The sequence below is a fragment of the Mustela lutreola genome, chromosome 13 (genome assembly GCF_030435805.1).
Source record: "Mustela lutreola isolate mMusLut2 chromosome 13, mMusLut2.pri, whole genome shotgun sequence".
Classification (NCBI taxonomy): Eukaryota; Metazoa; Chordata; class Mammalia; order Carnivora; family Mustelidae; genus Mustela; species Mustela lutreola.
In genome coordinates, this window is record NC_081302.1 from 79,280,931 (window position 1) to 79,308,865 (window position 27,935).

The window sequence follows — 27,935 nt, forward strand, 5'->3', positions numbered from 1 at the left end:
AGATCCTTTCCTGGCTACAGTCAGAGAGAAATGTGACCACACAAGAATAGCCCAAGAAATGCAACACTGCCAGCTTTGACAATGGAAAAGGGGGTCACAAGTCAAGAAATTTGGGCAGTGCTAGAAGCTGGAAAAGGCAAGGAACAGATTCTCCTCTAGAACCTCCTTGAAGTTTCCAGAAAGGAATGCTGCCCTGCAGGCATCATGACATAGACAGGACCGTATCAGACTTCTGACCTACAGAACTTTAACATGATAACTTTGTGTTATTTTAAGCTACTAAATTTGTGCAATTTGTTATGGCAGTAGGAAACTAATACAGTAACCCAGAAGATGGTAATAATCCATTCCTGGAGGTGAGCAGAGCCTGGATTAGATCAGAAGCCAGAAAGTAGATAGGGGCAGATGGACACAGGAGCATTAGTTAGTCTACAGGTCTCTCTCCAGGAGTCACAAGCTTGGTCTCTCTACTAGCAACATCTGTTTACAAAAATCAAGTGATCTGAAAGTTGAAAGGCATTATATGGCCATAAAAATGGTGCCTTGTGCAAAACTTCAGTCAGCATTCTTCGCTATTCTCATCTCATCTGATCATTAAAGGAGCTAGGATGAAAAGGTCTCCAAAAATAAGAATATGAATAAAGCCCCAACATAAAAATAAAATCAAATGAAAACAGAGAGCAATTCATCCCTAAATTCCCTAGAGAAGCTCATACAACAACATCACACAAATACTACGATCATGGCCTGGTTTTCTGCAGGGGTGGAGAGGGGGGAACTCAGTTTATTGGCAGTTTTGAAATGTTTCAGTATTTAAGAACTACAGCAACATCTTTCTTTATATTCTCTTTTCTTCCTTTCACTTCAGGTCTCTGAATTATTTGTCCTTTACAGATTAAAAAAAAAAGTCCTTTAAATTTCTAAATGGAAATCTATCAGTGACGGCTGACCCATAGATCAAATCCCATCCTCAGGTTGCTAGGGAAAACGTACCACCTCAGGTCTTACAGAAGAAGCCAACGGACTAGTTCCAAGACTGTCTACCTCAATCTTTTTAAAATTCCTGAATCTTATTATTTTTAACAAACATTCACTGGAGTACAGGGAGAAAAAAAATTTACAACAAGCATCATTTCTAGGACTCTGATAGTTCACTAGCTTCTGATCTTTTCCAGTGGTTCAGTCATGGCAGTCAACAGGGTTAGGAAAAATTATCTTTCATCCAATATAAGTGCCCAAAACATCACACACATTTTGTGGAAAGTCAAGCTCTACCTACTCACTCCCATTCCCTGAACATTTCAACTTTCTTTTTTTTTTTTTAATTTTTTTGATTTATTTTCAGCGTAACAGTATTCATTGTTTTTGCACCACATCCAGTGCTCCATGCAATCTGTGCCCTCTCTAATACCCACCACCTGGTTCCCCCAACCTCCTACCCACCCCCCGCCACTTCAAACCCCTCAGATTCTTTTTCAGAGTCCATAGTCTCTCATTGTTCACCTCCCCTTCCAATTTCCCTCAACTCCCTTCTCCTCTCTAACATTTCAACTTTCAATGAGGAGCTTTTAATGTTAAATTCTGACTAGCATTTTAAATTCTTCCATAAAATTCTTAGAAAATACTGCTGCTTTTGAGTAATGGAATTCTTGATAGAAATAAGCATCTTTCAATTAACATCTTTCATGAAGATGTTAAAGATTATGTGAATCTATACACATGTTAAAACAGAATTGTATAGCAAAAAAGTTATGTTTATTGTTTGTTAATTCAACAAAATTTAAATAGTGATAAAAATAATAAAAACTTGAATTAAGTGGCTATATATAATTCCAGAACCATCTCTATTAGTCACTTAGTTTTCTTAGAATGTTTTGCTATTACAAAAAAAAAAAAAAGAAAGAAAAAAACTAGGAAACTAGTGCTAATAAATGTATTTAATAAAAATTTTACTTATAGTAGTTACAAATAAAAACCAAAATGTCAGAGTTTGAAAACATTTATAATTGACCTGAATTTAAACACTTTCTGCCTTCCTAAGAAAGTAGTCCATAGAGTAACTAGTGAGAACATGGACTCAGGAGCCAAACTGCCTAGGTTTGAATCCTAAATCTCTCTCTTTCTGAGTGGGTGTGTAACTTCGGTAACTACTTAGACACTGGGTCTCATTGTCCTCATATAGAAAATGGGCACAATAATAGTATCTTCCTCATAGGGCCATTATGAGGAATAAATGAGTTAATACACGCAAATCGCTTAGAATTAATGCATGTTGGCACTAAGTATTTGCTGTAATTAAAGTGATGATACCTCTTTCCCCTTCAACTGATAGAAACAATAATATTGAAAATATTTCTGCATGTAACTATACTGAACTTGAAACAAGGTAACTCTGAAGGGAAGACACTGAGGTATGAGTTTATAGAATAAACAAAAAAGTAGAAGAACCCTAAGGCAATCGTGCTTCCCCTCTGTGGTCAAGCAGCACAAGCCCAGACAAAAAATGTTATTTCACAAACAAGATGACTTCCAGCTATAAGTGTTCTATTACATTCCTCTTGAAAGCTCATTATTTTTACTTGTTGTTTCAGTCCTAAAGGCACAGCAAGTCTAGTGCAGATGTTTCTGGGTCTTTCCATCATTCTGTACTAGAATAGTCAACACATAATAAGCCTTGCACAGGCCTATCACACGTAGGTGCAAGGAGAAGTGCCTATCTCACTCACAAGAGCAAACGTCATGAGGCAGCTTTGTGCACACTCTGCTAACTGAAAAGATGATGGGATCATTTTGGGATATAACTTGATTACCTCTTACACCTTAGCTACAAAGCTGCACTACCAATGTCACCCTGAAAAAACCAAATGGTATACCAGGAATCTTGGGGAGTGGTTAAATTTGTAATATGCACAATCTAAAAACAGGTGTTGGCACCCCACCTAAATTTGAGCTTCCTGAAGTCTTTGTCATCTCTGTCTCTTCATCATAAAAGCAGATGATCTGCAGTTAGTAGAGCTCCAAGTGTTGGGTGGGGCTGCCGGGACTGGGCTAGGAAGTCAGAGGTACTTAATAGGTGGTAGAGCACTAAACCATTCATCAAGGTAAAGTCTTCACATACAGGCTGCTTAGAACCAACAAACTTTGAACTTGCTAGTCAGTTCTGAACCAGTGAGGACCTAGCAGGAAGGACAGATGAAACGCATCTCAGACACACTGAATAATCTTGATCCATCCAAGAGGTCCTCAGCATTCACCAAAATTTGTTCTCTCAGCCACCATGGATCTCCCATCCTCAGCACACACCCCCTGCAGCCATTCCAACACACCCTATCGTCCCAGGACCAAAACTTCTCCATGTCCTCATCCTCTTTTGGGAGCTTTTCTTACCCAGCTGAGGTTATCCTTCCCTGAATCCCCTCAAGCAGAGTGCTCCAGTGAAGACTCACATGCCTTGGAATCTGAAGCCAACAGTACTTCTCTGACGCTTTCTGCTTCTAATGCCACGTTAAAACACTCACTCGGGAAACTCATGCCATTTGGCTACATTGCCTTCTGCCTCTTGCTCAACAAATCCACTAACCTCTCAGCCATGTCCCTCACTCTCTAAAAAGGTGAGTGGTTGGCTTATGATATCCATCTTGGCCCCAGCCCTGCCATTATCATGTCTTTAAAAATCAGAGCATGGAACACCAGAAGTATTATCTCTCAGTCCTCAAATGGCCTCCCACAGCTTTACCATTAGCTCCCTACTCCTATGGCTCACTCCCTGGTCTCTCCACCCCAGAAACTCCAAGACAAGTGCCCTACACACTGATCAGCCGGTTGAGCCTCTGAAGCCTTCTTATGTTCATCATCTCCCCCACTCCCTGCCACCCCATCTCCATTGTATCTCCCAGCTGGGGTAGACATGGGAGTCTATCACCTCATCTGTTCTAATCAACATTTAACACTCTCCTCCTCCAACACCTGACCTCAAACAGTAGACCAACACAAGAGCCCCGCCCCCCAACTCTCCCCAACAAAAATGGGTGTCTTGTATCTAGTCAACCAATGGCTCTAATCCTGGGTTGCCTGGCCTTTCTGTAGACACCCAAGGCCCTTTGTAATGACACATACTGCAGCTATTCACATTCTATCCAGTAACTCCATCTTACTCCTTAGTCTGTGCGGCTTCCAGAGGATGAGCTTGGCATTTCACTATTGTGTCCACATGGCCTACTTCAAGAATTGGTGCATGGTGGTCACTAAATAGTTTTGAACTAAGAAATACAGTCAAACACATGCTTTGGGAGTGATACAAAAGAGCAGACAAGCTGAAAAACTGATTGTCATGAACAGCAACCATTAGCAAAATAAGATCCAAAAGATATCAAAGAAATAGAAGAAATGACACATTGGGACACTGATTTATACAGAATTTCAAAAGCTTTCTGGCCAAATACATCATAATACAAATGTGGGCAGCTGTAAATTCACATATATTTTGAAAATCATTAACAGGGAGGAAGAGAAAAATCACTTTAACTTAATTTTTTGGTGTATGAAGAATAAATATTAGTACAAAAATAACTGAATTTAAATTGCCAAGGATTCAATTAAAAGGACAATTTACTATTAAATCCTAATTTGTGGGGTGAGGAAGAGAAGTAGAGATAAAAGGAAGTGAGAATGAATCTCTGCTTAAGTCCAGAAGATAAAATGAAGTTAGAACTGACAGTTAGAACTGTTCCCCTAAATCCAGTAAAAACAAAGACCATTGGTATTTCAAGTAAGAGGTAACAAATATCTGATAGAATAATGGAAATCCCAAAAAAAGTACCCAAGGAACAAGAAATAAAATGTACTTCCTTTCTAAATTTAGGTTCACAGACAAATTTGAGCCCCGTAAATGCAACATCTGCATTTGCACTCTCTACTTCATAAAAATGGACAGAAAAAGCAAAGACTGAAATCAGCATTGTTTTTCAGCATAGAAATGTTTTACCTGCATGAGTTTGGTGTCGTGTCCAGTATAAACAACTATGCCAAAGACCCACTGAGTATTTCTAAGCTGTGTACCTCTTAATAAGATCTGGTCAGGCCCAAGGGGAACAGGGCTAAAAATAAGAAACAACATTTATATTTAATGATAGTTTGACAAATGAGCATGAGCTTTCCCCCTTAAACATAAACCCACAATTAATTAATTAATTCAGTAGTTTCTTTTAGTCAGATTTGAACTATTTCACTGAGACAGAGGGGCAATAAAGGTTACCACTCCCTTCATCTACAAAAAAAAAAGAAAAGAAAAGAAAAGAAAAAGACCCACAAAAATGTTTCATCCTATCCATTCATCACTACAAGAGAAAAATAAAATATATATATATATATATATATACATACCTGCATATGTATGTATATATGTGTGTATATGTATATAATGTGTGTGTGTATATATTTATATATAATTTTTCTTATAAAATTTTAGAGGGAATTGTGTTCTCTTAAAACCCAGGTATAAAACTCCACACCCAAAAAGAAAATTGCTAAAATAACCAGAAGCTTATTCATGAGGAAACCCAGTTTATTTTATAGACTCTAAATCTAGAATATCAAAATTTGTCAAGGATGACTTAATGGTTAAATAAAAGGCTGAGTGATAATGTAGAAATTCAACATGGTGAGCCTACTGAATGGCTCTGCATGCTAAAGGAAAACCAAGAAAGCAGTTGCAGCTGTCATCGTTATTTTGGGTTGATTCCCACGGTTAGGTCCTGCCCTTTGTGTCTGTTCAAAATACAAAGATGGGAAGCATCCGTAAGGAGCATGCAGATTAAAGATGGGTAGAAGGGAGAACTGCACCCCAACAGAATGACAAAAATGACTCTCCAACACTCAAACAAATGCCAAGAGGACAAAGACAATGGAATATAGACAACAGGGCAGTGAATATTCCAAAGGAAGAGTAATTACTGTTTCTTCCATTCAACTTTATAAAAACAAATGCTATTTAGAAGAATGCTAGTCAAAAAAAAAGATGTTTCTCTAATAAATAGATTAGATCTCCTACACCTGAAAATGCTTCTCTTATGCTTTTCTGGACAATTTTATGCAGCCCAAACCACCTTTACTTCCTGGTAGGTAAGACACACAGAAAAACAGCCAGTGCCTTTAATCTCATTTCAGACCCTGGGGCTGTTTTCTTGACAAAAATAAGTTCCTTCCTTAAATTTAAGGGAAGGAAGGTTTATATTGACTGAAATTGTGCTTTAGGAAAGGCTCAGTCTCTCATATCTAAACTAAACATAAGAAATCTTAAGGTTTTAAAGTATTTTGAAGCCAAAAAAACAAGCTAATATTTTACCAATTCCAGTAATTCTTACTCCCACTTAAGAACAAAAAAATAAAATAAAAACTAAGAAAAGCAAAAGTGATACCTTTTCCCATCTATGTGCAAGTTTCCAGTGAAGTCATAGAGATGACGGTTAGGTCCCTCACATTCTATAGTTCCAGATAACTTCATCAATACTTCCCTTGTTTGCATGTCGGCAGTGTGACTCAGACCCTAAAATGTTAAACCAAAAGAGGAAACTGAATACAATCTTCCGGGTTTGGGGACAACATTCAGCATCCCCATTGTTAATCAGAAGGAAATAATGGATCTTCTAAAACAGGGTCGATGGGGAGGCTTACAAATCAAGCTACCAGCCCCTCAAGATAGACTTCCAGGCAGACTGTGTCATAGCAACCTAATGCAAAAGTTTCCAAAGAATTCAGCAAAGTGCAAAGTTAAGATTCTCCCATCGTGGGGAGCCTGGGTGGCTCAGTGGGTTAAAGTCTCTGCCTTCAGCTCAGGTCATGGTCTCAGGGTCCTGGGATAGAGCCCCACACAGGGCTCTCTGCTCAGTGGGTAGCCTGCTTCCTCCTCTCTCTCTCTCTGCCTGCCTCTCTGACTACTCGTGATCTGTCAAATAAATAAATAAATAAATAAATGAAAATGACATTTCTCCCATCGTGCTGGGAAAATCCATGTTCAAGGAACCACGTATTCAAGCCCCTTGCAGACAACACTTCATTAACTCTCCTTTAATACAAGTCATAAAAACAGAATAAAGCATTCTTTTAATATGTTATAGTAGTATTACATCTAGTACTCAGCAACTCTTCTTTAAAAACAAAAGACAAAAACAAAAACCTCACCAAAATCAAACATCTATGGTAGAAAAGAAAGACAGGTGGACAGAATTAATCAAATTCAACTTCATGCAACAGAAAATTTGAGCGTCAAATGCTTAAAATTTCTGTTACAGTAAAGACCATTTTTCATTCTAGAATTAAAATATATGGTAATAATATTTGGTAAGGGGGCGCCTGGGTAGCTCAGTGGGTTAAGCCTCTGCCTTCAGCTCAGGTCATGATTTCAGGGTCCTGGGAGCAAGTCCCATATTGGGCTCTCTGCTCAGTGGGGAGCCTGCTTCCCCCACCCCCTGCCTGCCTCTCTGTCTACTTGTGATCTCTCTCCGTCAAATAAATAAATAAAATCTTAAAATAAAATATATGGTAAGGACAGCTTTAAGGCATAGAAGTTTTGTATCTAATATATTACTTTCTAGAATTAAATTCTCAGTTAAAACTACCATGTAAAGTAAGGTACCCAGAGCTTGTCTACTGTATCTCTCTATATAGATGACGCCCTTTCCACCACACACCTCAACCTCAGTTGACAGGATCTCTTTCCACCTACACTAACAGACATAGAGCTCAGACATAAATTAAGGCAAGATACCCTTCATGACCCATACTTGAATGAAGCTCACTTTTTCTAACCCTGCTGTCTCTTTCAAGGGCCTCCCTTCATTATAAAAGCCATGTTCTTTCCATGGGTTCCATTAGGGTTAAGGCAGAACCCTTTCGAGCAAGGCATTTTTCTCTAGAAAATACACTGACTAGTACAGTGGACCAAATTTGCAATTTGGGTCTCATTAACAACACAGATTCATAAAAGATTACTTTACCTGACGTATTTTAAGGTTCGTCTCCCCATCTAGATTAGCTGTTTCGACGTAACACATTGCCTGAGGTTCACTACGGAGAGAGAAATTTAAAAAGCCAAAGTTTAGTGAGATCCCCTCCACAAATTCACAGCTCATAAAGTCTGTACTGTGGAAACTGTCTGCTGACTGGCCCTTCAACCACTCTAGTAGTAATTGACCAGAAAGACACTCCTCCTTGAGGCTCAACACCAACACAAAGTTTTTTGCCCAATGATCCACCCTTATGGGCCCCACATAATGGATGGTTTACCCTAAGTAGCAGAGATAACTGAAGAGGAATGAGAAGAGGACTGGTGGGTTAAGGGAAACACAACATGTTCCAGCTGAGACCCCCACCACTGTGCTTGGATGACTCAAGTCTGAGACTCGGCCTGCTCCTGACCAAAAGACCCACCCTAGCCACAGCCAGTACAAACACATCTGCGGAAAAGCATCACAACCAGAATTCAGCAATCAAGACACAGGCTTGGCAAGCCCTTCCTTCCCTGTACCTCTTGCTATGTCAACAGGTAACTTTTTAATCAAAACACCCAGTTTTAAGGACAGAACACTCGAAGAATAACAATAAGCATGGCAGGGGGCGCCTGGGAGGCCCAGTGGGTTAAGTGTCTGCCTTCAGGTCCGGTCATGATTCCAGAGCCCTGGGATGGAATCTTATGTCAGGATCCCTGGTCAGCAGGGATCCTGCTTCTCCCTCTCCCTTTGCCCTTCCTCCTGCTTATGTTCTCTCTTTCTCCCTCAAATAAATAAATAAAATCTTAAAAAGAAAAAACAATAAGCCTGGCAGATACTGTGTTCCTATTTCTATTCACAATGAGTGGGTCAGAAGAATGGAGTCTGCGACCCACTGGCTAAGTTAAAATCTCCTACTGTACCCCTTGTGGGCTGTGTGGACTTAGAAGTTGTTTCATCTGTTTCTGTTTTCTCATGCATAAAGAAGCAGGGATACCAAGGGTTTGGGGAAAGATTAAATGGGATAATGTACTCAGTTATAAATGAGCAGAATGTACAGACTCAAACCGTAATGAGCACCCTAGAAACATGTCAGCTCAGACAAACCATCTCATATTAAAACCATGTTTTCCAAAGGTTACGGCAAAAACGCATACCCCAAACCATCAAGTGATCCACATTTCACTATTTCTCTTGTTACCAATCAATAGGAACAAACACAAGCCCTACCCTATGTATATGGTGCTCTTCTCTATGGGCCTGGGATCCCATTTCTAAACCTTTTATCTTGAGCAGAAAATTCAATGCTAATGCTTAGAATCCAATGTATGATCAAATCCAATAAAACAAACACTGTCTGCATTCAAAGAAAATGCCAACAATGCAAGCATCTAGGATTCCCTGCAGCACATAAACATAGGAAGTTCGAGTCTTATCATAGAATTAAACTTGAAACGCAAGAAAAGAAGTTTATTCATATCCTAATTGTAGCACTCCATCTTTGACGTATACTTTCATGTATCAAGCCAAGGAAAAGACAAGGACTGCATCGTCCATTATTCATGTCAGTTAGCGATGAGTGACACACGGCCAGCATGGAACTGCCTGGAGAGCATGGCCATGCACTCGGGCAGGAAGGGGACACAGCGTGGATGGATAAGGGGCAACAACAACCCCAGGTCATGTCTCTGCTGTGAACATGGCCTGGATCTCTGAGCAGCTCGAAAAGGAGGCCCTGGCCCCAGGGGAAGACTCCTGGCTTCCCACCAGGAGACTGGATCTCAAGCCTTACAGTCTGCGTGTCACTGACGGAATCACTCCACTGCTCTGGAGCACCTCCTATGAATGCGGAATAGCCCAGAACGGCTACGAAAGTAAAATGAATCGATATATCTAAAAGAGTTCTACAGAAATACAAGGGGATGAATGGGTGAAAGGAAATTTAGGATTAAGGTAGGAACAAAAGAAGGAAAATAACAAGTAACTGAAGAAGAGGCCAAAGAGAAAAGGCTAGTGCCTCTGGGGGTGGAAGGGAAAGGCTGGCTTGCGATTCCTATAGTCACCACTTAATGCTTTATTGTTCACGTTTATTTGAAACGATGTGCCCACTCGCACACCTGACCTGGAGGACAGCAGGGCCATGTCTGCTGGGAGGTACTGCCCATTGACGACCTTCACAATGTCTCCCACTGCCACCTAGAAAAGCAGGACAAGGACAGAGAAGCATGAAAGACAGGAAAGCACGAACAGTCTTTAAGTTGGTTAAATATTTGAAGGAAAAATTACTATATAATTATGCCATAAAGCTTAAGACAGAACCCAAATTATTTTCCTTGACAAGAACAGAACAAAAATTTTCCAATACAAATGGTAATATTGCCTTTCTGCAGTGACAATGAATGAAAAAGAAAAAAAACAAAAACAGAAAAGGACAGTAAGAGAAGAGAAGAGTCAGAACAACTATCAAGGTCTCATTTTCTTACAATTATTCCATCCACTTGTCAATCGCACTCTTGAACTCTGGGACAATCCTCCAGCTGTACACAGTAGGGGAGCATGGTTAAGTGCACAGCTCCAGAGCCAGCGTGATTGCAGGGCTCAGATCCCCGGGCTGGACTTCTTACTAGCCCTGAGTAACCCAGAGCAAGTTATGGAAACTCTGTGTGCATCAGTCTTCTCATTCATATATATAAAATGAGGAGAGCACATATTTCATGGGGTTATTACAAGAATCAATGAGTTAACACACATAAATTTTCTCCATTTTACAAATGGGGAAACTGAGGCTCAAAGAGAAATAACTGGATCAAGTCACACAGTCAGTGATTGTTAGACCCAAGATTCAAAACCTAGTAAACTGGCCAGTGATCTGATTACAAGGTAATAACTGAATTCACTGCAAACAGTGCATCTAAAGGTCCCCTGGAAACATACCACTTAAAACAAAGATTTGTATAGCCTCAAGAACTTCAACAAGAAAAAGAGTCACAGCCAAAGTCAGAGACCACGTAGGAAAACAGACTCGCCAGACACAAGATCCCAAGCTAAGGTAAAAGGCCTTAATCTACTGAACACAGGCACCATGCCCACGGGCTTATAAATCCTTTACATGACATCACAGAAGCACCCAGCTAGGAGAATATGGGCTTTCAAGCCAGGCAGGCTGAGGTTCAGATCTGAACTTCCCAGACACGCTAACCTGGGATCTGGGGAAGTTCTTCACCTCTGTGAGCTCTAGGGTCCTCACTTATAAAATGGAGAAAGATTAACACTCACCCTGTAGGGCTGATGCAATGATTAAGTATGTATATGCAAGCACCTGGCCTGAAACAGGCATTATGCTAAGTGCTAGTTTCTATCAGCAGGAGTACAATCAATGGACACTATGTGTGTGAAAGTCAGACAGGTCACGATTCTCAGCATAAGAACAAAGGCTGTTCTCAGCACACATAAGTTCAAAAACTCAAAATGGGCACTATGCCTTACTTCTTATTCTAATGCATGTTACTATTCTCCTAGAAATCAAGAATTTCAAACTGAATACTTCTGAAATACTTATGAAACTAATATTCATGAAAGACTCCTGGATCTTGCAAGCTAAGAGAATGGCACTGGCAGGTGCCTATATTTAACTCTTTATTAGGAAAAAGGGGAGTTTACTAAAAACATGTCTTAGTATTAGTTTTGAATTTGAACTATTAGTTTTGTATAGAACCACTACGAAGCATGTGGGGAAGTAAGGAACCAGGCTCAATGTACAGAGGGGGGTTAAAAGTTAAATTCCAGAACCACTGTAAATTTGAAGCTAGTATCAAGTTAAAGGCAAAAAAGTCATAGGCCTTTAAGTATATTCCACATTTCACAATAAAGGCAATATTAAAAAATAGGTGCCACAGAACTATTTTAACAACCAGCAGTACAACAGCAAGGAATGCTTATGAAAATTGAAAATGTTTCTAAATGTAAAAAGTATTTTATGTGAATAGTTTAATTACATAGAAAAAAATCAGAAGAAGCTATTAGTTAAAACCTAGAAAGGAAAATCGGTCGTGTTTTCAAAAAAAACAAAAGGCAGTGGATTTTTCTCTTTGAAGTCAGCGGCAGGACAAGGGAAATCATGGCTTTCTCCCATCTTAGTTAATTAACTAAAGAAAGATTCATATCCCAGTGACAAAGCACTAAGAAATTCCATGCACATGAAAAGCTACTTGGTTGGAAATGTGTTTGAAAATGGTCTTCTATTTTGTGGTTCTTATGCATGGTTGTCCCTTGACTGTGTGAAGTTTCCCAAATGAGAATTTCTAAGGTGAGAAAGAGCCCCTCTACGTGCCTGAATCCACCCTAGCCTCAAAGGATTTCTTAAGCTTCTTAATTTTGCAGAACAAGCTCAAAGGCCTTCTCAAAGTCAACCAAAGCTATCAAGTTGCCCTGAAAAGCTGTCTCCCAGCCTTCTATTCTGCTACAGCTCAGGGGATGGCCAACGCAAGCTCAGCATTTCAGATGAGCGCTGTATTGCTTTGGAAAACTTATAGTCACGCACCTTGGCTGACAGCTCTGGGGCTTGGTACCTCTTACTGCCTGTCTTCTCCCATATTCTCATCCCTGTTCTGAGCTACTCTGCAGCATTGCCTGGCTTTCCTCAGACTTTCACTCAGTTCCCTTTGTCTTGAACAGAATTTCCCTCCTAAAATAGTTATCTCTCATCCATTCTTCAGAAGAACATCAGAACATCACAGGAGAGAAGCATTTGCTCATCTGAACTGATGGGTCTAGACTTGCCCACCCTCCCAGATGTTTCAGAAGCACCTGAAGCATGCCCCACACAGAGCTCAGCACCCACACTGCATTCCTCCAGCTACCTGGCACTCCCACAACACCAGTGGTTTGGGGGACAGCAGTGTCAGCCTCACCTGGGAACTTGTTACAAATGCAAATTCCAAGGCCAGTGGAACACCCCAATCAGAAATTCTGAGTATGGCCAGCACAGCAATCAGTGTTAGACCTGCCAGCCAAGCGACTTGGACACCCACTAAAGGCTGAGAACCACGGTGGGCTGCTCCCTAAGGGCAGGGGCCATGCTTTACTCTTACTTGCATCACCAGTGCCTAAAACCACCTTGAGGACATACTAAGAGCTCTATCGAGACAGATAAAAGCATTTTAATTGAAATAAAAATAATTGTGGCAAAGCATATAACAAGTATTTGGTTTGGGATTTTTTTTAACTTTGAATGTGTATAGGAAATGGTAACAAGCTTTAGGGGTCTGTGAGGCCATCAGTTCCTGGATCCAGAATTCAGAGATCATCACTCCATTCTCTACTGTTTCAAGTAGTGCAAACATCTCGAATCCAAATGATTCTTCACTCCCGTTACTGTTCACACCTTTCTGGGGGGTGGGGAGGGCGAGTAGTGTCAGGAAGCACTTGGAGAAACAGAGGTTATTCCTAAGTGCAGTGGGAATCCCTGAACCCGCATAACACTGGGAGCATTTCTAACCTCTATGAGGTCAAGAATTTCCAACCACTTGGCCAAGAACCACAGACTTCCAATGAGAGAGGTGGATTAGTACTGACATTACAGGACTCCTAGATTACTACGAAGGTTGAGGTGTTATCACGAAACAATATAGAGAGATTTCATTGCTCTCTTATAATAAGGTAAACAAAACACAAACTAAACTGAGGGCTGTGTTACTGTATCACAGGGATTTCGGGGAGAAAAAAGATCAGAGAAGCATTTTTAAACCCTGCTTATTAAATGGTTAGCAGGAGAAACTGTGGTTAAGTGGATCTTCTAAAAAGCAGTTTTCTCTTGAAATCATAATAATGAGCTTCATGTCCTGAGGTCATGAGAGTCACGCCCCCTGCAAAAACCACCTCATGACCATTAAGAAGTTCCAGGTAAAACAGAGGCCCACTTAAAAAGCTAACTTTATCAGATGCAAGACACCCAGATGGCACAGCATATTTTTTCTACATTTTCTATTCATCACTATAAACAACCAAAAACCCTCACCACCCCCAAACCTCCCAATCTCATGTTTCCAGGAATGTGGAGACAAACCCTTCTCACTGCTGTTGAGTTAAGAGCAGTCACTACTCATCATGATAACCAAGCTCAGAATAGAAACAGACTGGCCTCCGACCCCCATTCCACCTCTGTTTACATTTCACTGTAAAATCTTAAATCCAAAACTCTTCCCACCAGAAACATTAGAAATGAGATTCTCCAAAGTTAGAAAAATCTTAAAAAACAAACAAAATAAAACTGGATTTAGTTGAGAAGAGAAGAACAGGGAAAAGGATTGGAGTTGGAAACTAGAAAATGCTTTGATATTTCAGAAGTATCCATCAGGAGCAACAGATTTCACAACTATGAACTGACACAGTGAGCATTTTCCAGAAAAAGCAGGGAACCACCAAGTCAACGGGCAGCAGTACTAAGTAAACCTCATGGGAAACTCCACGATATAAAACTTACATGAGAGATGAGTGATGTCTTAAGCCAAATTTTATCTACTGCAAGCAATACTAGCAATTAATTATAAGTCTCCAAATCAGTACTTTCTGGCAGATCTTTAAAATTAGGATTTTTTAAATGTTTTATTTAAATTCAATTAGCCAAAATATAGTACATCATTAGTTTCAGATGTAGTGTTCAATAATTTATCAGTTGTATATCACACCCAGTGCTCATCACAGCACGTGTCCTCCTGAATGCCCATCACCCAGTTACCCATCCCCCACCCCCTCCCCTCCAGCAACCCTCAATTTGTTTCCTATAGTTTTTACCTCTTTCCACATAATGGTATGCCACATACCATTTCTTAACACTGAAAAGGAAAAAAACAATGTGCCAGTTAATATTGGTGATAATCGAAATAAAATCAGCTTTATAAAATCTAAGAGGTTCCTTTCAAAATTCCACTTAATTCCAACATACCATATCTTTAGACATAAAGGCATACCACATCACTCCTCAAAATGGAGCCCAACCCACATACTATACATATATTAATAAACACACATATAGAGATACATGCATATAAGTTAAAACTAGCCATATTTATCCAAGGAGAAAAATATCACCCTGTTGTTATGAGATTTAAACACACACATACACACATACACAATACAGACCTAATATCCTAGAAATCAATACAACAAAAAATAGAGCAGTAGGGAGCAATTATAAACCAAGGATGTGAATGCTTGGACTTTTTACAGACCTAAAGTATGTCTAGCTCCTGAAAATTACCACCTTTTCTAAATTTCTAAAACAGACAAATCCCTTTCAAATTTTAGAGCTGGGACTCATATTTTGTTGGACTGGTTTGTAATTTTGCTATTTCTTTACAATATTCCATAGATCATTTCCCTCCACTTATCTCAATACCATTAGCTACTTATTTTAAATGCCTTAAATGTGGGTCTGAAGCTTTCTAGCACGAAAAGGGACTCAGCCTGGTGTCTTACCTATTGTTTTCTTTTTATTCACTGCATTGTCTGCCTTATGCCGCTTCTGTTACCAGAAAGAAAAGGAAGTTCTTAGATTCAAAAGTTCCAAATGCATCAGTGAAACAGCAACAATAGATCAGGAGAGAAACAGGGTTCCAGGAACCAGACCAGCAGCAATGCGAACACTGTGAAACTCAGTTCAGAAGTTTGTGACCCGGCCTCACTCCCTAAACTCAGTAGACAAATGTCCCAAACGTGGATGCAGCCAAAATGTCAGCTACGACATTTTGGCTCCAACAAGGAATAAGCACTCTGGGGTATGAGACTTCTCACACCTCGTTTCTTTTAGATCAGACTATAAGAAGTATTCTGTATGATAAATTCAACAACAACTGAATTCATTCTACTGGTAAAGAACTTTGTGAGCAAAGTACCTCTGATTCGTATTCCATTTATTTGTTTACCTATTCCCAGAAAAATGTACACAATGTGTATGAGTGTATGTGCGCGAGTGTGTAAAGGAGACACAGAGGTAGGGAAGGAGGGAGGGAGGGAGAGAGAGGGAGGGCTGGAGGGAGGGAGGGGTAAAGAGGAAGAGAAAGACCCTGGAGGCAAGACCACAGATGGAGAAAAGGGGAGAAAGCATGAATATGGCTGTAGCCATTGAACCTGGAGATACACCGAGAGAAGTCTGAGGAGAGAGAAGATTCATAAAATTACCTCAGGCACAGCCAGCCCAATGCTGCTATACTAGGCAGCAATACCATCCTTTTGATACACGAATTAGCAAGCTCTAAAGATGGATAGGAACATCAGTGATAAAATCAAAGAGGGTTTACAGAGCTAACATTAGAAAACACAGTTTAAAGTACTTCTGTGTCCCTATATAGATATTTAAGACACTGTGTGTATGCGTTCCTTCCCCAAAAATACCATGATGAGCCTTGAGAAACGGGTTAAGATATTGATTAATTTCCTATCTTTGACAAAGTAAAACAGAGCAACAAATAATTTACAATAGAAGGTTTTTATTCTATGAAAGCAAAGACTTACAAAATCTTCCACAATCTCTTTGATGCCTGCAATTGTTAAAATAATGATCAATGGCACCAGGGTGGTATATCTTCCTGTTGGAGATACGTCTGGAATTTGCTGTAAGACAAGAGACCAAAAGAGGAAGTCGACAAATTAAAATTTTGAAGTCAAAACCCTCTACACAAAAAAGAAAATATGACACTCACCACTCGCTCTTTGGAAGTTCTGTTCCATTTCTGTTATACGAAAGGGATTACCTTCTTTTAAAAACTAGCTATGTGTTTTACATATTTTAAAAATCTTACCTAACATTGCTATGTTGTTTAGGACTGAAAGGGGTTAAAAGTATGGCTTCTAGGCCACTTTTCAGTGCCTCTTTTAGTAACTGCCATTATCCTTAGGGCAATATCTGAAGAAGTCTACCTTCACGCAGGGATCATGTCTGTGCCTGAAAACGATGACTGGATGAGAGGGTAAATCACATTCAAGTATGACGACACTTTCAGCTACGTGACCTTTTAGCAAAATCCCATTTTGCATGTAACTAATGTTATGACTTTTAAATCACTTTTAAAAAAGCATTACCTGTAGTAAGGCAATGAAGAGGAAGAAGGCATTAGCAGCTCTTCTAATCTGCTCATACAAGAATCGAGGTAGAAACGTCAACACGCTGTACTTGGCCGTACTAGAAGCACAAAGAAAAATGCTACTGTCAGCCACAGATCCAAAATCTACAGAGAAAACGGAAAGTGGTGAGAACTTTACAAGTGGTTTTAAAAATAAAATACTTCAGAATTTAGGAAAAGAAAATTGTTGTGCTTGCCCTGTCCCATAAAGATTTTGTAAAAGGATGCACCTGACAAGAAAACTTCTAATGTGATCTTTGTCTTTGATCTCTGACTTAGATGTATTTACTATTCACACAGTGTAAGTAGAGAGATTTACCTGCCTTCTAGGAGCTACAGTAAACAAATCAAGAGTATTCCCCAGGACACCTGGGAGGCTCGGTTGGTTGAACGTCCAACTTCTGGTTTTGGCTCAGGTCATGATCCCATGGGTACTGAGATCGAGCTCTGCATGGGGCTCTATGATCAGCAGGGAGTGTGCTTGAGATCCTCTCTCTCTCTTCCTGTTCCTGCCCTTTCTCTCTCTAAATAAATAATTTTTTAAAAAAGAGTATTTGCTAAAGGAAGATATATTTCAAAGATCCCAAAATACCACAAAAAAAACAAGAACACTGAAATAAAGAGTGAGATACAAACACCAATTGAGTGATTCACACAAGCTAGTAAAATTATTCCAGGGTTTGTGACATGAGATGATTCTTAATATAAAGCCACTGATTTGAGGAGCAAGTCAAGTCCATAAAGGAAGTTCTGGGTCTCAGGCATGTGCATAACAGGTCCATGAGTCCCTCTAGATACCTACCATGGGTGTTTTTTTTGTTCAACTACAGTGGAATAAACTCCATTCTCATCATACCCTTCATTTGGCCACCTTTGCTCATGCCTATTTGGAATTTTTTCCCAGTTTTATTGAGAAATAATTGACATACATCACTGCATCACTTCAGGCATACAGCAGGATGTTCTCATTTACATACATAGTGAAATGGTTACCACAGCAGGTTCCATGAACATCCATCTTCTCATATGGGTACAAGAAAAAAGGGGAAAAAATGAACTTTCATAAATACCATACAGCAGTGCATTTTGTTGTATATTACACTCCTTATATGCATTTATCTTACAACTGGAGGTTGTACCTTTGCACCAACTTCTCTAATTCCTCCCCCCACCCCAAATTCTGGTAATCACAAGTCTTATCTTTTTCTAGGAGTTTAGATTTGTTTTGTTTCTTTAGACTCCATGTGTGTGAGATCATATAACAGGTCTTTCTTTTCTGATTTACTTAGCATGCCTTCAAGGTCTATCCATGTAGCAAACGGAAGGATTCCTTCATTTTCTATGGTTAAGTAATATTCCACTTTATGTATATACCACAACCTCTTCATCCATCAGTGGACACTTGGGCTATTTCCATGTCTTGGTGGTTTAAACACTGCTGCTATGAACATGGTGGTGGAGATATCCTTTTAAGTTAGTGTTTTTATTTCCTTTGGATATAGTCCCAAAAGTTGAACTGCTGAATCATAGGGTAGTTCTTTTTTTTTTTTTTTTTTTTTTTTGAGGAAACTCCATACCTGTTCCCATAGTGCCTGCACCAGTTTAGAGTCCCACCTTTTCTATCAATGCCAGCTTTTGTTACCTCTTACCTTTTTGATGATGACTATCCAAACCAGGTGTGACATGATAGGACCTTATGGTTTTAATTTGCATTTCTCTAATGACCAGTGATGTTGGTGTACCTGTTGGTTTTTTATGTATCTTCTTTGGATAAATGTCTATTCATGTATTTTGCCCATTTTTTAATTGGGTTATTGTTTTTTTGCCATTGAGCTGTATGAGTTCTTTATATATATTACATATTAGCCCCCTATCAGATATATGGCTTGCAAATATTTTTCCCATTCCAAAAGTTCTCTTTGCACTTTATTTGGTGGTTTCTTTTGTTGTGCAGAAGCTTTTTAGTTGGATGTAGTCTCCCTTTTTATTTTGTTGCTCTTTTTTTTTTTTAATTTTTTATTTTTTATAAACATATATTTTTATCCCCAGGGGTACAGGTCTGTGAATCACCAGGTTTACACACTTCACAGCACTCACCAAAGCACATACCCTCCCCAATGTCCATAATCCCACTCCCCTTCTCCCAACCACCCTCCCCCCAGCAACCCTCAGTTTGTTTTTTGAGATTAAGAGTCACTTATGGTTTGTCTCCCTCCCAATCCCATCTTGTTTCATTTATTCTTCTCCTACCCATTTAAGCCCCCATGTTGCATCACCACTTCCTCATATCAGGGAGATCATATGATAGTTGTCTTTCTCTACTTGACTTACTTCGCTAAGCATGATACGCTCTAGTTCCATCCATGTTGTCGCAAATGGCAATATTTCATTTCTTTTGACGGCTGCATAGTATTCCATTGTGTATATATACCACATCTTCTTGATCCATTCATCTGTTGATGGACATCTAGGTTCTTTCCATAGTTTGGCTATTGTGGACATTGCTGCTATAAATATTTTGTTGCTCTTGCTTTAGATGTCACATCCAAAAAGTCATCACCCAAACTCGTGTCAAGGAGCGTTGTCCCTATGTTTTCTTCCAGGAGTTCCATGGCTTTGGGTCTTATGTTTTAGTCTTTAATCTATATCAAATTAATTTTTGTAAGTGGTGTAAAAAGAGTGGGCCAGTTTCATTTTTTTTTTTCAATTCAACAGGGCTCCAGCATTTTTATTATATAATGAAACAGAGATACAGAAAAAAGCAAAAGCTCAATGAGTTCAGGTGAATATTATTTAACTAATAGGTCAAGAAATAGAACCTTGACAAGCACGCCAGGAGCTTCTCTTTATGTCTCAACCAATTATTACCTTTCCCTGTCACCCAAGTATCTACTATCCTGATGTTTATAGTAATCACTTCCTTGTATTTTAATTGCTTGATTACCCAAATGTGCTTCTCTAGACAATATTATTTAGTTCAGCTCATTAAAAATTGTTTACAGTCGGGACACCTGGGTGGCTCAGTGGGTTAAAGCCTCTGCTTTCGGCTCAGGTCGTGATCCCAGGGTCCTGGGATCGGGTCCCGCATCGGGCTCTCTGCTTCGGCGGGAAGCCTGCTTCCTCCTCTCTCTCTCTGCCTGCATCTCTCCTACTTGTGATCTCTATCTGTCAAATAAATTAATTAATTTAAAAAAAAAAAAAAAAAATTGTTTACAGTCTTTGGAGTTTCCTTTCATATTAGGACCTATTATCAAATACAGTCTTAGACTACATGCATAGAGTTATCAGCACTTCCTAACGCTGTATGAAGTTTAACTACCATGCTTTTCTGGTCGCTATCCTTGGACTCCCCATGGCATATCGAATGCCTTTGATTAGTGAGTTGAGAAGTGACTGTGTACTGCAGGTGTGGTATGCCACTGAAGAAGGCTGTGGCATCCATAATGCATGTACACTTTCTGAAATATATGTTAGTGTTAGCAGATGAACTATATTACTGTTCAGTTTAAGCTTTGGGTTGCATAAGAACCCACATATCCATATCGAAAGTGTCAAACCTGAAATTACACTTTATGTAATTTTTTTTTCTTTTTCTTTCAATTTTATTTATTTATTTATTTATTTTTTAATATAATTTTTTATTTTTTATAAACATATATTTTTATCCCCAGGGGTACAGGTCTGTGAATCACCAGGTTTACACACTTCATGGATGGAACTAGAGCGTATCATGCTTAGCGAAATAAGTCATTTTTTTACATATGGAAATCCAATTACCCCAGCACCACTTATTGAAGAGACTGTCTTTTCTCTCTTGAGGATTTAATTTGTGTTGAATCTATAGATGCTCACATTGTTGCTTCCACCTGGGAATCCTCTCTCATCCACATGGTCTCTCTATAACTAAATGGCCCTTCCCATCTTATTTTCCCATTCAAACTTATATCTTCCATTAAGTTTGATCAAATCACAAAGATTCTTCTTCCTCCAAGCCCACAGGCTGGGGTTTACAACCACCTTATACAGTCTCTGCTTTGTTTTGTATTTTATTTATCTATTCCCAGAATAGATTCTGGGAACATAAAGAATGCTTACTTAAACTTTGTATGTTCCCACCACATAGCAGATAATCAATGAACAATGAAATAATCCAGAGGCATAAATTGAGAAGCTGAAGGGGCAAAATGAACCATTTGTCTTTTGGCTGCTTGAAGATTTATCCATAAGAGTAAACCTGCTTGACTTCTTACTTGCCTTCTGAAAGCAACTCTTAAATGAAATATATTGTAGCAAAGTTATCTATCTAGCAGGTTTCAAATACACAAATTAGAAGCACCAAAATAGAAGAGCCAAGGGTCTTCTTTTGCCTAAGGTATTAAATATACATATTTAAAAAGTATATGAAAACCATTTTTAAGACAGTCCAAATTTAAAGGATTCTGACCTTTGAAGGGATATCTGCTAGAGCCTGCTAGAAAATGTGCTTGCATGGAGCCCCTACTCACTTATGTAGCACTTTGAGGTATAGGATATCACTGTGAAATTTTGCCAGACAGAAGAAGCTAGCTCAAAACAAGCTTATTAAAGTGTAGGGTATGGCTGACAAATTGAGACCAATTAAATGTAATAAAGAAATGAACAATACAATGTTTATATGCAAACTGTTAAATTTGAGTACAGGCAGAACATGTGAGTAAATTGAGAGTGAGTAAAGGTCACTACTAAAAATTATGTTAGATTTATTTTAAATTAACATAGGAAAACTATCACTTTATGGCCCATAAAAAGAAATTTTGCCTATATTTGATGTATATCTGTAATGTTATTAATTTCATAGTTAAAATTTCAAAAACAGAAAAAAAAGTGTAGGGTATAGAAAATATACCATACTCATGCACATGATAAGCTCATGGTACAAAGTTCTTTTCATTGCAATTTAGAGGACAAATTCAAACAGAACACCATGCATTCCTTTATGGTGCACTGACCATTGAAATAAAGCAAACAACATTATCATAAAGGAAACATGAAAATCATATACTCTAAGACTAGAAAGCATCTTATAATGTAGTCTGACTATAACATTTGAACCTCAGATTCTATCTGTATGAAACAGACACACATACACTGTTGGCAGATGTCTTTGTGTGAACATTTCCCACTTGAGTCCAGTACTAAGTATACTTAAGGGGAGCCACATGTCTCTGAAATACCATAAAAGTAGATGGTTGGAGCAGAAAGAGATCCCATTTATATGAGAAAACCAAAGATAAGACGGGGAAGGAAAGTATACTAACTTTTATTCTAGTCGAAATAGAAAAGTGAGTCTAAAATATTTTCAGACTCAAATAGAATGAGCATAATCAATAAAAGGCAATAATTAAAAGAAACTGACATTTACCTAAGAGATGGCTACTGTGTAGTAGTAAAATAATTATCTTGATATACAACCTGATGTGTCCTGGGATGTTAACACATAAAAGTAAAATCAGCTAAAATCAGCACCCATCAAAATCATCCTACCGGAAGAGTTTAGGGTAGAACTTCTCCAACTTAAGAATGCATACAGATAACCTGGGGAGTCTTGTTAAAATATATTAGTCAGGGTCTCCAGAGAAACAGAACCAACAGGAATGTATATACGGAGAGAGAGAATCATTTTAAGGAATTGATTTACACAACTGTGGAGTCTTGCTAAGTCTAAAATCTGCAGAGTGGGCTGGCAGACTGGAGACCCAGGAGAAGATCTCGTGTTGTCCTTCGAGTCTGAAGGCTATCAGATGGCAGAATTCCTTCTTGTCCAGGAAGGTCAGACTTTGTTCTATTCAGGCTTTTAACTGACTGAATGAGGCCCACCCACAGTAGAGGGTCATCTGCTGCATCCAAACTCTACCAATTTAAACATTCATCTCATTCAAAAATACCTTCACAGAAACACCTACAGTAATGTTTGACCAAACATCTGGGCCCCATTGCCCAGTGCCCCCATGCCCCATGGCAGTCAGGTTGCACATGAAATTAACCAGTGTGTGCCTATTCTGATTCAGTGGGTCTAGAGTGGGCCTGAGAATTTGATTCAGTTTCTAAAGATTTCCAAGTGAGACCAATACTGCTGATCCAAGGACCACAGTCTGACCAGCAACCACCCTTGAACAGGTAGATTTGTTCAAATCTCCTACATGAAGTCAATCCAGCTGAACACAGTAAGACATAAAAAGGGTAGAACATTTACCATCCGCTGTAGCAGGGGAAAGAACAATCCACAGGGTGAAATGGGTCAGTGAAGGGGCTTCCCAACAGAACAGTTTGTTCACCCAGGTGAAGGAGCCACCCCCAAAACATTCCCACTCAGACCACATGTATCAGCACTCTTGCCAGGAAGGCTGTTCACAGCAAGGACAGGACATGGCTGCAAGTGGTTCTAGGTATTTAGTGCATCTTAGAACCTAGCGGATAGGGACAAATGACCAGGAGAAAAACAAGGGATTCCTGTGGTTTACTCAGATTCTATCTAAACATGTTAGACTGATGATTCTTTAAATAGGGTGGCATGAATAAGGAATTTGTAAAAAATCCAACAAGCCTTCCTTCAACAGATATTTGCTGAGCCCCATCCAAGTACTGGGCACTGTGCCAGGCACCACAGGGAACCAACTGGTCGAGGATGCAGACCCTCAAGGGAATTACAGTCTAGAGGAAAAATCAGCCTGAAAAAACTATACAATAGGATACATGTGATAAGTTCTGTGGAGGCAAATCAATCAGGGAAGGAGGATGCAGAGGGGGACATGGGTGGGAGGCAGGGGAAGGGGCACAATTCTCAGTGGCATGATCAGGGAATGTTTCACTGAGAAGGTGATGGGTGTGCTGAGCCCTGGAGGAGATGAATTGGCAAGAACGTCTGCTCGGGGACACAGGGAAAGAGAGTGAGAGAATAGCAACCACAAATTGCTGCATGGGAGAGCTTGTGTTGTTCCTTGGGAGGGGCAGGAAGGGGCCAATGTGGACGGAGCCACATGGAGAAGCATGAAGAGACCAGCATGACCACATGCTGGCCTTTTCTTCTCAGGAACAGGAAACCTCTGGATTCTAAGACAACAAGATCTGACAACAGCAGCAACCTGGGAACCCCGTCTCCTGGGGAAATGTGGCTCAGCAGGTAGAACTCAGTTATGTGTATGGTGGGTGCGGTCCTCTTAGACACTCTTAGGATATGGCAAATATGGGAAACAACTCATACAGAAAATAGGGCTTGGCAGAATTGTGGGTCTGGGGCTACACCTGCCACAAATCACAAAGCACTGTGCAAGTCTGATCTCCAGAATGCAGCACAAACCAAGAACACAGACATGAAGCTCTAGTGCGATTTTCTAGCTGCAAGAAAAACCCGAGCTGACAACTGTTCCCCAAAGGCACACCTAAAATGCAGTAAGGGTTCAAAGTGCAACTTCCCCCTATAACGAGCCTCCAGTGCACCCGGGTGGCTCAGTTGGTTAGGCAACTGCCTTCAGCTCAGGTCTTGATCCCAGAGTCCTGGGATCGAGTCCCACATCTGGCTCCCAACTCCATGGGGAGTCTGCTTCTCCCTCTAACCTTCTCCTCTCTCATGCTCTCGCTCTCTCTCTCTTGCTCTCTCGCTCTCAAACAAATAAATAAAATCTTTTAAAAAAAATAAAATAAAATAAGTCTCCAGAAACCCAGAAATTAAACTAGCTTAACCCTCATCTTTGAAATAAAAACCGGCAAATCCACCTGAGGTACACATACAGCCAAAAGCAAGCATTGTTTCTAGTCTCCTGCATTACACAGACATTACATTCTCTTGCATGTGCCCCATGCACAGTAAATGTTCAATACTGACTGAAAGAGAAGAGGGTTGTTTTAAATAAGTCCACAGGAGGCTGACTGAGCTAAACCAGTGCTCCATGATCATGATCTGGAAAGCTTCCATTCCACCCAGGTCTTGTAAGATGCCATTCACCTTTCTCCTCCCAAAATACTCCCTCACCAAGGAGCTCTAGATTACTGGAGGTAGATGACAAGAAAACACCGAGTCCTAGGAAAGTTGTTCATATCTACATAAACAGATTAATTCCTTTATCATTTAGTGTATTAAACTAACTCCCAGGAAAGATCAAGAGTGAGTGAGACAATAAATGCAAAGGCCAGCAGACCCCCTGCCATTTCTATTGACGATGGACAACAGGGCACAGCTGGGAGTCACCTCAGAGGACATGCCAATGGACAGCAAAGCCTACAGCCCTTTATGGGGAGCACGGACTCCTGGTGCTTTGCCAACCAACCCTCCCAAATTATATTCTGGGAATCCTCTCCAATATAGAAACTCCTGCAGATAAACAGGGACAGGATCCCTTCACTAGAAATTTTCACTTCGTTTGCCTGAACTACTGCAATTTAGACAGTTACCATGAAAGATTAAGAAGCTCACTTGAAAACAATGATATTTTTATTTTCAACACTTTTCCTATTTCTCAGTCTACAGCTGGGGAAAAATACTGCCCTCCTTATAGCTTATTCCCAGAACGCAGTAATTGGACCTAACCTGGTGCTATTAGTAATCTACTTCTTCATAGTACTTTATTATGGCTTACATAGAGCACTTTAGCATATTCTTTATAATACACATTTAATGAGAAAAGTGAGCTGAGCTCTAATCAATCAACTTATAAATATACATGTGAACATAACTGCACCAATGAGAGATCCCCTTTAATTCCTACTAAATCATGTAAGTGTCCTATTCCTATCATATTTTCAAATCTGTTCTAGTATACATAATGCATTATTCAATAAATAGCTCTGGACACAAAGCATTTATTTCAATACTTCTATGGACATGTGGACAGGGAAGAAGAGAACAGAGAGACAATAACATTTTGAGCACAAAGCATACCACCAGGGAAACCTTCCACCTCTTAGACAAGCAGTTCTAAAATGCAAGACACACTGGGTATTTATGGCTACTATCTTTAAATGTGGAACCTCTGAAAAGCAGGTTTTGTTCAAATGCTTTACAAGAAAACCTGTGAACCTCAGGATATAAAAATCAACTGAAAAGGTATTGTGAGACTCTCATTCAAAGCAAAGCAAAAAAGGAGCATTTCCAATGAGATCCTGTCTTCAATAAAAAGAAACAACCAATATTATAAGGAAGCCTGACCTAAAGGCCAGCAGGTACCAGAGTCACAAGTGCAGCCCAATCCTACCACTGCCCTGGAAACAGAAGAAGCAAAACAGGTCAAAGTCTATTGCATTTAATTATACCTTTGGACCTTCACTCAAAATTCAATATATTCTTTCTAAACACAGGGAAATAAACCCAGTCAAAAGGTTTAAGGTTGTCCTGGGGGCTGACACACTACAAGTCAAAACAAGGTGTGACGGGATTTGGAAACAGAGTCATCAAAATCTCATGCTCCAGGGTGGCTGCCCTCAGACAAGGAGGCAGGGGTACTGCTGGCTGCAAAGGCAGATTGAAATTCATCAAAAAACCTCACTTCCCAAGCAGACAGAGCCAGGAATTCCATTAATGAGCCAGATCTACATGGGGTACTAGCTGAAGCAGACAATATGGGAAACTAGTAGGAGATGCAGGGTTCACTAGGATGGAATGCACACCAAAAAAATCCATTTAGATCTGGATATAAAACAAAATCTATGAGTCTCCTGTGCTACAGAGTCCAAGAAGTTTATGGATATCAAAACCGCAGGTGAGGGGTATCATTTTTATAATCACACATAACTACTAAACCTTATTCAAATGTTTAATTTTCATTCAAGTTTTTCTGCTAGGGTTTCTGCCCTCCCCAGTATGTATGAGGAACGAAGTATACAGCCAACTTTTCATAAACTGAACACACCCATGTAGTTGTCTGCTTGAAATTTCACATAGGGACATGAGGAACATAAGATTTTATCTATGGGGCTCTAATAGCAATAAAGGTCTAATATAAAATACCTGCCCTCTGACTCACAACTGTAAAATGGACACACACATTTATCATCTTCATCTGCTCAGGGACCATAAATTAGTAGAGAAGAAGGTAAAAACATATAGCCATCGTTTGAAAAATGAGGAATGGAATCATCAGCCAAAAAGATTTGTTTTCCCCCTATTTTAGGGGGAACACGTCTCTAAGGCACCTTCTGTATAGGAGCTGCAGCAAGAGAAAATCTCCAGAAGGGAGATTTGTGTGAAAGGCCCTGCGCTGAGGGAGAAGATCAGGTCTACTCTCAGAACTGTTTTCTGAGAAGATAAGTCAATCCATTTTTTAAGAGAGTCATTCAGTTCTGGTAAGAAGATCATTGCATTTGTCAAGACTCTCCAGAGAAACAGAACCAATACAATGCGGATGTGGAGAGAAAGTGAGATTATAAATTGTTCATACAATTATAGAATCTGACAAGTCCCAAGATCTGCAGTCAGCAAGGGAAGGGACCGTGTGGTTGTTCCAGTCAAAAGTCAGGAAAAAGCATGCTATCCCAATTCAAAGTCAGGAGAGGTTCCCTCTTACTCACCCTTTTTGTTCTATGCAGGCCTTTGACTGACTGGATGAAAATCACTCACATTGCAGAGGGCAATCTGCTTTACTCTAGGATTCATATGTTAATACAGCCCAAAAGCATCCTCACAGAAACACCAGAATAATGTTTGACCAAATATCTGGGCACTCCAGGTCATATACATAAAATGAATGATTGCCATCACTTATCAGACAGGGCAGAAGCAGGCATATGCCGGTGTGTCAGAGGGGACTGATGACAGGAAGAGAGATGTGTCAGCCTATAGAACAGAGGCAGCTCAGGAGGT

The 27,935-nt window shown here is 39.7% G+C and overlaps 1 protein-coding gene across 1 annotated transcript in view; it reads right to left on the reverse strand.

The window, feature by feature from the left end:
* The window catches only part of ATP8A2 (ATPase phospholipid transporting 8A2), a 608,051-nt gene that overhangs the window by 439,205 nt on the left and 140,911 nt on the right, over positions 1–27,935 (reverse strand). Inside the window, exons 3-10 of the mRNA XM_059144204.1 lie at positions 17,064–17,163; positions 16,497–16,595; positions 15,462–15,507; positions 14,778–14,818; positions 10,108–10,181; positions 7,995–8,064; positions 6,417–6,544; positions 4,985–5,096 (exon numbers count right to left, since the gene is read on the reverse strand). Of these exons, the coding sequence (XP_059000187.1) occupies positions 4,985–5,096; positions 6,417–6,544; positions 7,995–8,064; positions 10,108–10,181; positions 14,778–14,818; positions 15,462–15,507; positions 16,497–16,595; positions 17,064–17,163 (670 nt within the window). The remainder of the gene's footprint in view (positions 1–4,984; positions 5,097–6,416; positions 6,545–7,994; positions 8,065–10,107; positions 10,182–14,777; positions 14,819–15,461; positions 15,508–16,496; positions 16,596–17,063; positions 17,164–27,935) is intronic.